Source organism: Chlorocebus sabaeus, chromosome 28, assembly GCF_047675955.1.
Source record: "Chlorocebus sabaeus isolate Y175 chromosome 28, mChlSab1.0.hap1, whole genome shotgun sequence".
Classification (NCBI taxonomy): Eukaryota; Metazoa; Chordata; class Mammalia; order Primates; family Cercopithecidae; genus Chlorocebus; species Chlorocebus sabaeus.
Window position 1 is genome coordinate 14,622,221 of NC_132931.1, and position 17,011 is coordinate 14,639,231.

General features: G+C 40.6%; 1 protein-coding gene across 2 annotated transcripts in view; it reads right to left on the bottom strand.

The window, feature by feature from the left end:
• The window catches only part of LMTK2 (lemur tyrosine kinase 2), a 108,657-nt gene that overhangs the window by 63,814 nt on the left and 27,832 nt on the right, over positions 1 to 17,011 (bottom strand). For both annotated transcript variants that reach the window (XM_008018705.3, XM_008018704.3), the window contains exons 2-3: positions 9,994 to 10,121; positions 6,025 to 6,169 (exon numbers count right to left, since the gene is read on the bottom strand). In XM_008018705.3, coding sequence (XP_008016896.1) covers positions 6,025 to 6,169; positions 9,994 to 10,121 — 273 coding nt within the window. The remainder of the gene's footprint in view (positions 1 to 6,024; positions 6,170 to 9,993; positions 10,122 to 17,011) is intronic.

Sequence of the window (17,011 nt, forward strand, 5' to 3'; positions counted from 1 at the left end):
GAGAAAAGGAAACAGGGCATGAATCTACACATTCAAAAAACTCCAAGTAAGATAAACTTGGTCAGGCAGAGTGGCTCATGCCTGTAATCCCAACACTTTGGGAGGCTGCGGTGGGAGGACTGCTTGAGCCCAGAAGTTTGAGACCAGCTTAGGCAACACAGTGAGATTCTGTCTCTATAAGAAATTAAAAATAAATTAGTCAGGTGTGGTAGCAGGCACTTGTAGTCCCAGCTACTTGGGAGGCTGAGGTGGGAGGATCACTCGAGCCCAGAAATTGAGGCTGCAGTAAACCGTGATTGCACCACTGCAATCTAGCCTGGGTGACAAAGCGAGACTTAAAAAAAAAAAAAAGTAAGATAAACTCAAAGAGATTCACACTGAGAGACAAACTATAGAAAATCGAAGAGAGAATCCTGAAAGCAGCAAGAGAAAAGCAATTCATCACATACAAGGGATCCTCAATAAGATTAACAACCAATTACTCAAAAGAATCCGTGGGGGCTAGAAGGCAGTGGGATGACACAGAGAAAGTGCTGAAAGCAAATACCTGTGAATTCTATATCTGGCCAAACTATCTTTTAAAACTGAAGGAGAAATTAAGACGTTCTGAGATAAACAAATGTTTAGGGAGTTTGCTGCCAGTATACCTGCCATACAAAAAAAGCTAATGGGAGTCCTCCAGGCTGAAATAAAAGGACACTAAACAGTAACTCAAAGTCATCTGAAGAAATAAAGATCTCCAGTAAAGGTAACTATATAGGTAAATACAAAAGCCATTATTACTGCATTATTGGTGTCTAACTCCTCTTTTTATTTCCTACACAATTTAAAATATGAATGCATTAAAAAATTATAACTGTGTTAATAGGCACAAAATGTATAAAGATACAATTTGTGACAACAACATAAAGGTATGGGACTGAGCTGTATAGGACCAGAGTTTGTGTGCTGTTGAACCTAAGCTGTTATCAATTCAGAAGTGTTATCAATTTGGGATGTTAATTGTAATCATTGTAATCCCTAAGAAAACATCTAAAAATACAATCCAAAGGGAATGAGAAAGGAATCAAAATGTACATCAAAAAATTTTTCCTTGATTACAACCACTACAGATTATTTTGTTCCTTCTCCCACTCCCACTGGTTCACTAGACTAGACTTAAAAAAAAAAAAAAAAAAAAAAAAAAAAACTCTCAGAATCCCAGTGGCCTGTTTTACAGAAATAGGAAGGCTGATCCTTACATTCAGTTGGAATTTTAAGAAATCCCAAATAAGCAAAAGGATTTTGAAAAAGAAAAACAAAGACGACTCATATATCTTGATTTCAAAACTTACTATAAAACAAAAGCTACAGTAATCAAAATGGTGTGGTATTGGCATAGGGATGGATATACAGATCAAGAGTCTGTTTCAAGCTGGACATACAGCCGAGAGTCCAGAAATAAACCCAAATATGGTAAATTGATTTTCAAAACGGGTTCCAATACAATGCAATAGGAAAAGAGCAGTCTCTCAAACACTGTTAACTGAGACAACTGGATATGTACGTATAAAAGAATTAAGGTGGATCCTTACCTCACACCATATAAAAGAATTAAACCAAAATTGATCAAAGAGCAAGAGCTAAAACTGTAAAACTCATAGAAGACAACAGAGAGACAAATCTTCATGACCAGGGATTTGGCAATAGTTTCTTAAACATGACACCAAAAGCACAAGCAGTAAAAGTAAAAAACAGATAAACTGGACTTCATCAAAATTAAATTGGAAAACTTTTATGCATCAAAGGACACTATCAAGAAAGTGAAAGAGAATATACAGAATTTGAGACATATTTGCAATTCACGTTATTATGACATGATTATGATTAAGAGAATGGTATTGGGACAAGAAATACACAAATTAATGACAGAGAATAGAAAGCCTAAAATAGAACCATACACACATGGAGGCAGAGAGAAAAGGAAGGATCAGTGAATGAATGAAGCTGAAAAACCACAGCAATCTATAAGGAAAGCTAAAGTTGGATTTCTTCCTAACACCATCCTCAAAAATCAACTCAAGACGGGTTTTATATCTAAATCTCAAAGCAAAGGCTTAAAATATTTTTTAAAAGGTATTATTTTAATCACAGAATAAGAAAGAATTTCTTAAGACCACAAAAAGTTCTAACTCTAAAAAGGGCTTAAATTTCAAACTCTAAAAAAACTATAAAATTTACTATATTAAAATCAGGAACCCTGTTCATCAAAAAATCCTTTTTTGTATATGTGTGATTTTTTTTTTTTTTTTTTTTTTTTTTTTTTTTTTAGTGTACCATTTTGATTCCCCCTCTTCATTTCCTTTTCTGCAAATTTTTTAGTGGTTACCATGGGGATTACAGTCAGCATCCTAAATTTATAACAATCTAGTTTGAATTGATACCAATTTAGCTTCAAAAGCAAAGGCATTATCCATTAGATACTCAACTGGCAGGAATATAAATTGGTACAACTCCTGCAGAGGGTAAGCTGGCAAGACCCATCAAAATTATAAACACATGCACTCTTTGACCCACTTTAAGAAATGTATTCTACAGATACCAGTACAACCACCACCTGCAAAACAACACAGATACAAGCTTTGTTTGTTTTCACATTAGAAACAAGCCAAATATCCATCAACAGGGGGCTGTTTAAATAAACTGTGCTAAACTATACAATCTACATAGTACGAACCTAGAAGCAAGAATACATAGGCTTTAATGATATGGAAAGATCTCCAAGGTACATTGATAAGTGAAAAAAAGCAAGATGCAGAATAATGAATTTACCATGACACCTTTGAGTTAAAAAACAAAAAAAAGTAGGACTATGCACGTGTGTGGGTGAGGGCATATAGATATGTCTGTACCTACCTTCCTCTAAATTTTCCTGTGAACCTCAAACTTCTCTACAAAAAGTCTTTTAAAAAACAAAAAAAATTAAAGTAAATGTAAATGGGAGTGAGGGGAGATACCTGCATCAACAAATTCTGGAAAGGTGTATGAAAAAACAAGAACCAAAAGTGCAGCTGTTACTTAGGGAAGGCAGCGGTGGAAAATAGGTCAGATTTAAATACCATAGGGAGGCCTTCCAATATATATACTCTTTTTTCTTTCTTTTTCTTTTTGAGATGGAGTCTCCCTCTGTCCCCCAGGAGGGAGTGCAGTGGCCTGATCTTGGCTCACTGCAAGCTCCGCCTCCCAGGTTCACACCATTCTCCTGCCTCAGCCTCCCGAGTAGCTGGGACTACAGGTGCCCGCCACCACACCGGGCTAATTTTTTTTTTGTATTTTTAGTAGAGACGGGGTTTCACCGTGTTAGCCAGGATGGTCTCAATCTCCTGACCTCATGATTCACCTGCCTCGGCCTCCCAAAGTGTTGGGATTACAGGCATGAACAACCGTGCCCGGCCTCAATATATACTTTTTGTAATGTTATGGTTTTTGAACCAAGTGAATATATTATCTATGCAAAAAATAAAATACACTTAAAAAAAGAAAAAAAATGGTAGAGCTTATAGACTTGCTTGTGAGTATGTGGTATATCTTTTTCATGTAATATATCACAAATATCTTTCATAGTCAAATACAGTTCACCTTGATCCTTTTATAGGAACACATAAATCTCCACTGTATCGATTGACTGTAATTTAGCAAATCACATACTGACAGACATTTAATCTGTTTCCATCTTACCCTGCCAAACAACGCTGCAATAAATTCCTTTGTACATGCATATTTGCACACTTGCCCAATTATTTCCTAAAGATAAATTACTAAAAGTAGAACTGCTCGATCAAGAGTCAACATATCTCATATTTTGATACATGTTGCCAGACTACCCCTCCAGAAAGAACATCTTCAGTAATTTATAGCTGCACTAATCATAGTGGATGAGACTGCCTGCTGCCCTCCACATGCTCGCCCATCACTATCTGGTATCATTTCTTTTCGTCTTTACTTATCTGCTATCAGCTTAAGTCTGCACTTCTTTAATTAGTAACGAGGTTACTACAATTATTGACCATTTGAGATTCTCCTTTCATGTCCTCAGCTTATTTATTCCAGTAGCGTGTTACTTTTTCTCCCAGATTTGTTTGTACTCTTAATATGTAACCGCTTTTAATCCTGTTTGTAGTTTACAAATATTTTTTGCGACTCTGTCAATCTGTGTGTGGTGTCTTTTTCTATACAGAATATTTCATTTTTGTAAATCAGATTTGGCAGTATGTTCCTTTATGGATTCTGGATTTGATGCATGCTTGGAAAGGCCTCTCATATCCCAAGATGATAAAAATATTCTGAGGGTATTCTATGCAGAGAAATTTAAAATTTCTTCCTATGAAGAGGGATATTAGGGTACAGGGCTTCAGTAAAACAAAAGGGGTGTATATATAAACAAAATTACAATGGCTGCCCAGGTCACCATCATTTCTTTTCTGCCCACATCTGACTGTGCTCCCATCCATCCCCAGTAGATCCTGAAGAGAAGCTGTCTGTCTGTCCCCACCTTCCTGACCAGTGATGGCTCTGCATCCTGTGACTTAGGTGAAGACAACCAGAATGTCCCTCCAAAGGGTTTTCTTTCTGGTCTGAGGACAGAGAGAAAGAAGCTCCTTTCCTCTATGGTTATCAAACTACAAGGGAATGAGTGTGGAGCTGCTGGCAGCCAACTTCCCTACTGAGCAGAGAAGCTGCCTGAGAGATTCAGCAGATATGCAAAGAGAAGAGAGAATCAGAAATCAATTAAAATGCTGATGGTGTGCCAGGCCCTGGTTCTAGCTGTCTCCAAGGTCAGCTGAACCCCTGTTCTTCCTACGCTCTGGGTCCATGTGTCAGAAAATTCCCTTTTCCACTTAATCTGATCTGAATTGGAATTCAGCTACTTGAAATGAATCCACGGGTGATCAACTGTGGGCCTGTAAAAGCTCTGAGAAGGCTCTAAAGGTTTTTCTTAAGTATAAAGGAAAGCAAATTATCAAACAAGCAACAATAAAATATTTCCATTTAGAGTAAGTATACTTAAGTTATCCCAAGAATATATTAGACCTCCTCCTAAACTTCATTATTTTGGTTGGAGTAAGGGTATTGTTATTTACAGCAATTAAAGCTAAACACTTCAGGTTGTTTTTTTTTTTAATGTTGCAAAATCTATAAATTTAAATATATTCTTACTTTACAAATATTTAAATGAATTGCACCAGCTATGTCACGTTTCATCTGGTTTTTCCCTGTAGTCACGCCTGCCTGCAGTGGTATCAGTTCAGGGGTTTATTCTGCCCTAAGCAGAGCCCACAATGTGTGTCACACCGGCAAAGGTAGTCCTAGCACCTACAGACTTACACAGCCTTCTTGCGGCAATCTCAGAAAACCCTACTTCTTGAACCTACTTCTTTTGTCAAAGCAAAAGCTTAAAATATTTTTTAAATGGTATTATTTTAATCGCAGAATAAGAATTTCTTAAGACCACAAAAAGTTCTAACTCTAAAAAGGGCTTAAATTTCAAACTCTAAAAAAAACTAGTCACATTCTATTTTTTCACAAGACATCAATTAACATAGAATCAAACCTCTATCTGAAGAAGCTGAGAAAAGTCAACCTGATTAACATACCCAAACATTCCTCTCCTACCCAAACACAGGGCATCCAAGTGGAAGCCAGCAGTGTCCTCCTACTCAGCAAGGTGAGCCGTAGCCAGAACTAGCAGAGAAACCAGCTCCAGAACAGAGCCCGGGAGTTCTGTCCAGGTGTTCAACGTCAATGAATCAAAGAGATGCGTTTTATTCTCATACCAGACCCAGGGTCCAGAAAGGAGAAGACAGCGCTACTGCAGGTATTGAATACAATGGGCCTGACCACTAGAATTCAGCTTCACTGGGAGCAGAAGGAAGAGAAATAAACCAAAGAGGAGATGGGCAGTCCAATATTTATGATAGCTAGGCTCCCACTCTCACATCTCAGAAACAACTCATGACAACGTGGCATTAGGCTGTATGGTCTTACCTACAGAAGGCTGGAATTGCGAGGGAGCTGGGAGTGAAATATTTGGTACTGAAAGTGTGAAGACCTCTGCTGGGGACTGAACAGAGGGGGTATCTTCTGCTGGTGGTGTGAAATCTATCTCATCATCAAAATTATCTTCAAATTCCTAAAACGAAAGAGAGCAAGCATTAAAAAACCATTGGCTAACACTTAAAATAGGAACATACTTATGCACTCATTTGGAACTTGCTGCCACAATTTTTTTTTTCCAGTTTGTACTTAATGTTAAGTAAAAAGCAAATGTAATTGTGTTCTCTGACTCCAAACAGCAGAATACGTAAGACAGGAAAATAAAGTATACATATTTCATGTAACTTTTAAAACTGTTAGTTTGAAGTTAAATGCAATGGAATTCACACGAATATACTCTTCTAGGCTTAAAAATTTACTTTTAAATGACCCTACAGTTTAAGCAATTCTTTTTTTTTTTTTTTTTTTTTTTTTTGAGGCAAGGTTTTGGTCTATTGCCTGGCTGGACAGTGGCTGGAGCACAGCGGCATGATCATGGCTCACTGCAGCCTGAACCTCCAGGGCCCAAGCGAGTCTCCTACCTCAGCCTCCTGAGTAGCTGGGGCCATAGGCATGCATCACCACGCTCAGCTAATTTTTTGATTTTTTTTTTTCCTGTAGTGGCAGAGTCTTTGTTGCCCAGGCTGGTCTCAAACTCCTGAGCTCAAGCAACCCTCCTGTCTAAGTCTCCCAAAGTGTTAGGATTATAGGTGTTAGCCACCGTGCCTGGCCAAGCAATTATTTTAAAATTACTACTTTTGTGACGATTCCTTGCCTACTGAATCAAAATAAATCATTTTATTTTAAAGTTGTATATGCATTTCTAATTGAAATGTGATTTCTATTAAAATAAATGTTGAAAGACTCAGAAAAGATATTTTTAAGTGAGTTCTATTTCTCTGAAAAGAGTAACAATGGAAACATTACTAAACTAGCTAAAAAAACCACCAGGATCTGACCCACCAAGGTCACTAAAAAAAACTGGCTTTCTAAAGATGACAACTTTACAACTCTGGATGCAGCCAGGTGAAGTGGCTCATGCCTGTAATCCCAGCACTTTGGGAGGCTGAGGCAGGTGGATCACTTGAGCCCAAGAGCTCTAGACCAGCCTGGGCAACATGGCAAGACCCTGTTTCTACAAATAATAATTTTTAAAAATTAACCAGGTGTGGTGGTGTGGGACTACTGGAGTAGTCCTAGCTACTCAGGAGGCTGAGGGAGGATTGCCTGAGCCTGGGAGGTCAAGGCTGGGTGACAGAGCAAGACCCTGTCTCAATAAATAAATAAATAAATAAAGTTGTGGAAACCTTTTACATGACGTTTGGTGGGAAGCTATCACAACTCTTCCTGTCACCATTCTGGTGAACTGGTATACCTTGATATCCATGTCAATTTACTATAGACACGGCCAATTATCAAGTCATTCATCAAATCATTTGTTCAGATAATTAACATGTACCACCCCTCCAGGCACCACAACAGAAGCTGGGAACAGTTCAGGGAACAAGACTGTTCTCCACTGAACGGTCTATGAACTTTTATTTTCATTTTTTCTATCACCTCTCCTAGCCCTGCAATCCAATACAAGAAAGAAACTAAAAGTTACAATAGTAGATTTCTCTAACACTGGAGTCTCCATATGCATGTGAGAAGACATTATTCTCTATATGTTCTCCAATGCATTAAAGGACATTATTGCTATTTGTATTGATGGAGTTGGAAGCAAGAAAAATGAGGTACTGTAACTTCAGTCTGGGAGGGTATTTTTGAACAAGAGGAAATCCTTCAATTTTTCTTTTGGACATTCCTAAATAGGGCTCTCTCTGTAAAATGATTTTGTCCATCGCTCCTACCTTAAAATAATGCCATTCAAAATTTGGCAGCAGCATGATGTACCACTAGATATACCAACAGATGATTCTCAAGATTCGGACCAGGTAACGTATAAAAATAAGAAAAATGGCCAGGCACGGTGGCTCACGCCTGTAATCCTAGTACTTTGGGAGGCAGGGGTGGGAGGATCACTTGAGCCCAGGAGTTCAAGACCAGCCTGGGCAACATGGTGAAACCCTGTCTCTACAAAAAATATAAAACTTAGCTGGGCATGATGGCGTGTGCCTGCAGTAACCTCAGCTACTCAGGAAGCTAAGGTGGGAGGACTGATTGAGCCTGGGAGGTTGAGGCTGCAGTGAAGTGTGATCCAGCCTGGGTGACAGAGAGAGACCCTGTCTGAGAAAAGAAACGAAGAAAAATGAGATAAGCCTGGGTCACTTTTAAAGTTTTGCCGCTGGCTGTCTGGATGAATGTGGGCAAGTCACCTGTGTTACCAGACTGTAGCCTCCTGGTCTGTAGAATGACTTCCATGGACCATCAGCTCTAAAACTGCATAGCTTTACATCTAGAGAAAGCCAACAAATCACAGATGGAAATACTCTTATACAGTCGCACAGACTCTAGAGCTGGAGAGTGCTCTAAGACACTGCGGCCCCTGTGCCAGCATTACCAGGGAAGCTCAGTAACAACACAGATTCCTGGCTCTCAGATGAACTCCCGCATTCAATCCTGAGATTCAAAAAGCTTTGCATGATCTGAGGCAAGAACAAGGCATCATGAAATGTGAGATGGAGACTGGATTTTGGTATCAGCAACACTGATCAGGCTTTATCTGTGTCCTGAAATGGCCAGGTTTCTGTGCAAAGCCCCGCAGCAAGACTAACAAGCAAGGGACACAAACTGTCCACCTACAACTGAGCCCCTACTACTAGTGCAGTCAGCAGGGGCCACAGCAGTATCTGTAGGGGTTCTACGGCCTAGGGACTGATTGCTGTGAGTAAAACTCTATAGGTCTGGGGCAAAATCTTCTAAAGGAACTGATCTCCACCAGTGTTTTCCGACTGCCCTCCTGTGTTCTCAGCCCTCTGTGTGTATATGGCCAGTGCTGACCCAAGAAAACAGCATATCTCTGTTTCTCCTCAGGGCTACCAGAAGGCTCGGGGTAAAGACAGCACACACAAACAGCCATGAGGTTCTAAAGACCAGGGCCCCATGTCCAGGGAAAACAAGGCTTTAGCCAGAAGACGACCTTTTTTTTCCCCTCAATTTGAACCACTGGCCCTCCAGACTCCTGGGTCAGTCCTGTGCGGTCAACAGGGAGCAATATTAAGGACTATTTTCTCCGCACACCTGCATTTCTTCCTTCTTTCTCCCCATGTATTCCTTTATGACAAGTATTTACACAGGTCGAATGCACTCCAGCAGGCATGCAGTAAGTTCTAGAGGCCTTCCCAGCTGCTTCACTGGTTGATTCCACTGTCTGCTGCTACAACCAGATCTTCTCTATTACCCTCCCTGGCCAGGACTTTACAATCGCAGCCTCCTCCTCCCTGTTAGGGAACTCGAGGTTTCGATGATCTTCCTCTCTCACAAAACACACTGAGGGATCCCTTTGCCTCAGTAATCTTGATGACCACAAATTCACCAGCCTACAGAAGTTTGGGGGTGGAGGGGAACAACCATCTTGCTCTTCCTCATAGGCCTTATGGACAGTAAATTCAATCACCACGCTTCACTCTTCACTCGGCAAAAACCTCAACTCACTACAGGCAAGTGCTTACTGTCAATAATGGAGGCGCAGCAAACTACAGCTGGTGCACCAAATCCAAACCTCCTACTTGTGTAAATAAAGTTTTATTGGCACAAAGCCATGACCATTTGTTAACAGTGTCTATCCTGGCAGAGCTGAGTTGCTGTTTTAGAGACTGTATGGCCCACATATTCACTAAGGTAGAAAATATTTACTATTTGGCCATTAGGGGGAAAAAAATCTGCTGATCTCTGCTCCCAAAGGACTGTGCTATCCAGTTATTCTACTGAAAAACACACTGGAAGACCATTTTAAATGTTCCTACCCTCTGTGCTCACCTTAAAGTCTATTTCTGGGTCCTTACAGCAGGATACACAGTTTGCAATTAACGCTATTAATATTATTAAACTGCACACACACAGGATCACAAAAGATGAGGAAACTTCTGCAGCAGGTGGTGCCTCCCCTGGAAAGAGAGATAAATAATATTAAAAACATGTACATTCCAAAATCAACTTTAATTAGTGAAACAATAGTTTCCTCTACATACAAATGGGTGCAAGGATTAATAAAATAATGCTTGAGAAAAAACTGATGATCCATCCAGGATAAGAAGTTGTTGTTTCTTTGAAATAATTTAGATTTACAGAGGAGTTATAGAGATAATACAGAGAGTTCACATACACCCTTCACCCAGCTTCCACTAATGCTAACATCGTACGTTACCACAATACGCTGATCAAAACTAGGACAGTAACGCTGGTAACAAATGTTATGAAGTGAACTTCAGGCTTTATTCAGATTTTACTGTTTTCTCCACTTTAGTCCTTTTTTCTTTTCAGGATTCAATCCAAACTACCAATGTTGCATTTAATCACCACGTGTCCCTCAGCTCCTCCAGTCTCTGACAGGTTCTCGTCTTTCCTTGCATTTCATAACCCTTGACACTTCTGAAGAGTGCCGGTCAGTTATTTTGTGGAATGTCTCTCAACCGGGGCCACCCAATGTCTTCTCAGGATAAGACCAAGGTAGTCAGAGAACTCCAGTGGGGTGAACTGTCCTGCTTGCACAGCAGGGCGCATGACCTCCGCCTGGTGAGGTGACCTTTGATCCCGTGGGCCAGGTGGCTCCCACCAGGCATCACCAAACCACTGCAGGCCTACCTTTCCCTTCTCATACTCTATTCCTCGAAAGCAATGCCGGCCCACAGGGACATAAGCTGTACTTCCTGGAGGGAGGAGTGGTAGAGAGTCTGCAGACACAGGTTAAAAACCCTCCAGTAATTAGTAATATCAGGGGGAAGAAACTTTGAGGCTATGCAACTGCCTGTTTCTCCTTCAGGTCTTGCACACCAGTTTTCTGCATCTGTCAACACATCTTGCCGACAGCAATTACTACTGTGATGTTTGGAGGGTGATTTTCTATTTCCCTCGTTTCTTCTACATTCGTTATTTAGAATTTTGTAAGGAAGATTGGTCCCCTCTCCTCCCCTTATTTATTTTATTCAGTCACGTATATACTTATGGACTCATGGATATTTATTCTCCGGGCTGTAATCCAAAGTCATCAGCACTTATTTTGTGGCTCCAATGGTTCCAGCCTTGTCCACTGGGAGCTCTGTTAAGGGGACTCCCGGATCTTTTCGGCACGCCCCATTCTTCCCTTTTTCTCCAACTCTTCCTTACTTCCGGGCACTCCTCATATTTTCCCTACTCTGCTTGAGAACCAGCCATTGCTCCAAGGAGTCCTGGTCACGATAAGCAGGGAGGGAGGCGGTCTGCAGACTACAGCCTGCAGCCTGCTGTTGCGTGGGGGGCCTCCCCAGACTCCCCGGAGAAGAATGATTTCTACATCTTCAAGGGGCTGTTGGAAAAAAAAAAAGAATACGCCAAGGATACTGCCTGTGAGCCACAAAGCCTAAAATATTTTACTGCCTGGCCTTTTCTCATCCCTATCTAGAGCATAAAGATTTTTACATCTTATGTTTAGCAAGTTCTTCGTTATCCGGAAAACATCTTATTCAACTAGGGTACTTGTGAAACTTTTCTTTGTCAGAGCAAACTGTTAAAGTCTCAGCTACTGGAGTTTTACTGAGAAATAAACTTTTCCTTAAAATCCTCATCTATGACAAGCACAGTGAGCATGCCTGTAATCCCAGCACTTTGGGAGGCCAAGGAGGGAGGATCGCTTGAGCCCAGGAGTTCGAGACCAGCCTGGGCAACAAAGTGAGACTCCATCTCTACAAAAAATAAAAATAAAAATGAGCTGGGCATGGTGACACATGCCTGAAGTCCCAGCTACTCAGAAGCCTGAGGTGGGAGGATCGCTTGAACCTGGAGGAGAAGGCTACAGTGAGCCATAAGCACATCACTGCACTCCAGTCTGGGTGACAGAGCAAGACCCTGTCTCAAAAAATAAAAATGAAAAAATAAATAAATAAATAAATAAATCCTCATCTATGGCTAATTAAGTGTTCAAATGCACCAAAAGGAAGGCAGAGAGATAAATTAATGAGGCTATTTTTTTCTTAAATGAAGCTAGGGTACTGGAAGAAAAGAAAAACTAACCCAAACTCCTAGGTGAGCAAAACACATTCTTGAATCCAAAATAAGCTTCAGTGAATCAGGGAAGTCTAAAATGAACTGCAAACAGAAATCAGTTCTTTTTCAATAACAAAAGGTCCCTTTGGGAAAGCAATGCTGAAACACCATTGTTACAAGCGGGCTCAGTCTGTGCTTAAGAATAATACAGTTAACCAAGGAGTGTCGAGAACCTCCAAGTTATAAATCAACAAAGTCTAAAACAGAGGAAAGCCCATACATTTAACACAGGCGGTAACTAGGTGATTCCTCTTAAAACCAATCTGGAGGAAGTCAGCTTTCACTGAGAACAAGAATTCCCTAACTACAGACACACTTGTGTCTATCTGGAAAACCTAAACTAAGTAAGGAGCTTGAGCCACTGAGAGCCAATTCTTATGAATGAAGACCAAGAGGGACAATTTTCTTCTCTTCCTCCTTGCAGTGAGCTGTTCACTCATCCAGACAAGTGAAGCCTGTGGAAGCACTGGAATTTCTTTTTTTTTTTTTTCTATTAAGAGATGGGGGCCTCACTATGTTGTCCAGACTGGTTTTGAACTCCTGGGCTCAAGTGTGCCTCCCACCTCAGCCTCCCAAAGCGCTGGGATTACAGGCATGAGCCGCTGCGCCAGACTGCTGGAATTATTTCTGAAGAACTGTGCTTCACTCCCCTGATTCACAAAATAAAAATTAACTGTGACTCCTGAGAATTACATAGCAAAGCACTTTCACATTGTTTTTTACTGATTTTTGGATGGTTAAGGGAGAAGAAAAAGAAAAAGACGACGTAGTTTGTCCACTGCATCTCTGAAGTTCAGGTGCATCTCACACCTCAGATTAGTTTAACTGGCAGCATTTCTTCTTTTTAGTGGTACAAAAATAAGGGTGTGACTTATCAACCTCATCTGACATTTGATAAAATACAGTATTATTTCATTTGGTCATCGCAACACCTCTGAGGTAATACGACCAGCTCCACATCGCAGATGAAGAAACCATGAACCCAGGTGGGACAGTGGCAGGCCAGGCTGAGTTTAGGTGTGCCGGGTGCGAGCTCCTCTCTCCTCGAAACCACACTGCTCCGCCTCAACGTGGTTGACTTTTAACACTTAAAAACAGCCCACTGTCCTTTGAACCCAAGTCTGTCATTAATTAGGGTAGTTTATCCTTCTTCAAACTCCGCAAAGCTGATCTGGAGTTACTTTTTCCTCTCTTGCACCCAGAGTTTTTGTTTCTTTCTTTTTTTTTTTTTTTTAAATCATCACAAACTACCCATTTATTATACAACTGGATAAGGACTGTATGAATGCCAGTCCGATTATCTGATTCATGAAAGCGTTCTCTGTGAGTCACTAGATAGGCATGAAGAGTATAACCAGGTTAAGAACAATGAACTATGCCAAGCTTTGCCCTAGCTCTCTGCCACACTTACTTCTGCTAGGGGCTGCAGGGCACCTACTCTCCCTTAGATTTCCTCAGTGTGAACCACACTTATTCAACCCCAGTATTTAACAGTCCCATTAAAACTAAAGCCTGAGAAACTGACTAGGTAGCTTCAAGTAGACATTTTTAGTTACCCCTTTTTAAAACTTTAAAGTATTTTTATTTTGATGAGTCCAAAAGCACTGCACTTTAAAAAAAAAGAAAAAGAAAAAAAAAAAAAAAAAACTCTAGCAATGAAAAAAAAAACCAAACTTCCATAAAATGAGGAAATCAAACATAGCCTGGAAGGTGAGACTGGTTTGCAGAAACCACAGAGAGGAAGTAAATTCTAGACTTGCGGAACCACAAATAAAATCCCCATACCGCCGTGGTCAAACTAGAAACCAGGCCCTGACACAGTTCCTGACTGCAGCTGTTAGAACCTGATGAAGACAGACAGCTTTCTTTAACGTGCAGCCTACAGCATTGAGAAGAGCGTAAATGATCCAGTCACCTACTACAGAACATCAAGAACAGGCGTCACCATACATTTAGGCAGCTTTTCCCATCACAAATTGAGAGCAAGCACCACTTGAGGTCTGGGGGACTACATATGCTTCACCCAAGACACCGATTAAAAAATACCCAGCATCTCTACAGCACATTCTGTGAGTTTTCATTTAATAGTTTTCAAAGCATTTTAATAGCTATCTAGAACTTGATTTAACAAGCAGAAAACCTGAGAAACTCTAAGAGGTAGGTACAAATTATCTGTTTTAGAGACAGGTAATTTGGAGAATGCAATTTCTCAGTAATGACTCAGGGTAAGCCAGGAATACCACCTATTAATTCAACCATTACAACTCCAGCCTAATTGTCTGATTCATGATCTCTAGAACCTCAGATGAAACTGGACCCATACGTAATTAACTAAAGAGTTGTCTGTGAGGCCATTTTTGGATTCAATAAAAAAAAAAATTAAAGACCACAGATAAAAACAAATGATGATCAACGTCTAGCTCCATTAGGGATTACAAAATGCTACATATTCTAATGCTGTCATCCCTTGTTCAGTCACTAGTGGATATGCTTTCATAAAGAGAAATTTCCTCACACTTACTATTTGGTCACCCAGTGGTTCAAGTTATAAGGAAAAGGCAGACTAGATACTTAAATCTTTCTCTTTCTTTGCCAGTTTTAAAAAAATGAGTTGGTGGTTGGGCGCAGTGACTCATGCCTATAATCCCAGCACTTTGGGAGGCCGAGGTGGGGGGACCGTGAGGTCAGGAGATCGAGACCATGCTGAGCAACATGGTGAAACCCCGTCTCTACTAAAATACAAAAAATTAGCCAGGCGTGGTGGCGCATACTTGTAGTTTCAGCTACTCAGGAGGCTGAGGCAAGGGAATCGCTTGAACCCGGGAGGCAGAGGTTGCAGTGAGCCGAGATTGCACCACTGCACTCCAGCCTGGCAACAGAGCAAGACTGTCTCAAAAAAATAAAATAAAATAAAATAAAATAAAAAAGAGTTGGTTCACTAGCACCCTCTGGCAGCGACCAGTTCGAAGAGTTGCTATCACTGTTTTGTGATATCCTTATGAGCTAATGAATTTAAAGCACCCACAGGCTTCCAACTGTTGTGGTTGTTCTGACTGACATTCCCATTGTCCTGTCTCTAGGAGGCAGGGCCTCTAAAGGGGTTTGCTCCCAAGCCCTCCCACAAGGTCCCAGCAGGCCTGGGTGGAGTTCTTGCTCCCTGGGATGTTCCAGGCATATCTTGTATAGTTTCTGCTTCAGACCTCCTATTAATCATTTCCCCAAATAGCCTTGGTTTCTTTTAAAGTGAACTGCTAATGTAAAGACCCCAGTTTCAGGAAGTAGAGCTGCTTATTCACTGCCGGTGTCACAACTACCTTGAAAACAATGTTTTGTAACATTGAACTTTGGCACCCCTGTGGTCTAAGCAGTTGCCCTCTTCAGGGATCAGGAAACTATGGCCACTGGGTGAAATCCTGCCCATAGTTTTTGTTTTGGTATGGCCTGAAAGCTAAGAATAATTAAGAATTCTCGTTTTTAAATCGTATTTTTAATCCAAAATAACATTTTATTTGACATAAAATAACATTTTATGACACATGAAATTTATATCAATAGCTGATAACACAGAAAGACATTATGTATCTCCTGATGGAAAAACACATCACCACCTATTAAACAGTACTGCCCAAAACAAGCAAACAAAAACAATATCAAACCTGAATCTAACCAACCACCTAGATCCAAATGTCAATATGTAGGAAACACTGTGAATAGTGAAACATGTTAAATACCACCGCAAGAATGTAATCGGCAAAATACAGGTTGTGAAAAACACTTGGGGAGAAAAGCCTAGGAAACTGTAAAAAAAGAAAGATGAAGAGAGGGAGAGTGGCGAACATTAAAAGACTAAAAAGACCTACCCACCAATTCCAACATATGGATGTTATTTGAATCGTGATTCAACCTATTTTTAAAATTATGACATTTCAGGCTATTGGAAATCTGAACACTAACTGACCATATTAAGAAAATGTAATTCATTTCTCCTTGGAGTGATAATGGTCATGTGCTTGTTTTTAAATGTAGTCCTTATCTTTTGGAGATAGTGACCTACTTAATGATGTCTGGAATTTGCTTCGAAACAGCACCAGGGCGTGGAGGAAGTAGACGGGGGCAGCATGAAGGAAGATGGGCCGCAGCTAATTCAGGCTGGGTGGAAGCTGCGTGGGAATTCATTACAGTGCCTATGTCTTGCATACTTGAAGCTTTCATTTATTAAATGAATTAAAAAGTTTAAATGGAAAACAAGCAGATATCATAATTTATAATCTGTATTCTTGCTTACTTCTGATACGGGCATTAACGTGCTAGGGCTGTCATAACCAAGTATCACAAACTGGGTGACTCAAATAACCAAAATGCATTCTCTAAGTTTTGGAAGCTCCAAGTCCAAGATCAAGGTGGCAGCAGGAAGGGCTCCTTCTGAGGGCTGTGGTGGCAGAGTTTGTTCTAGGCCTCTCCTTGCTTCTGGTAGCTGGCTGCCTTTTCCCTAAGTCCCTTCCCACCATCTCCCCTCTACATGTGTCTGTGTCCGAATTTCCTCTTGTTATATACAAGGACAGCAGTCACACTGGATGAGGCCCACCCTCATGACCGCATTTTCACTTGATCATCCCCGTAAAGACCCTCTCTACAAATAAAGTCACGTTCTGAGGCACTAGGGTTAGGGTTTCTACGTATGAATTTAGGGGGAACACAATCGAACCCATCTCTAGCATAGATCTTTAAATGAAAACAAGGGCGGAGCGTTCTGGGC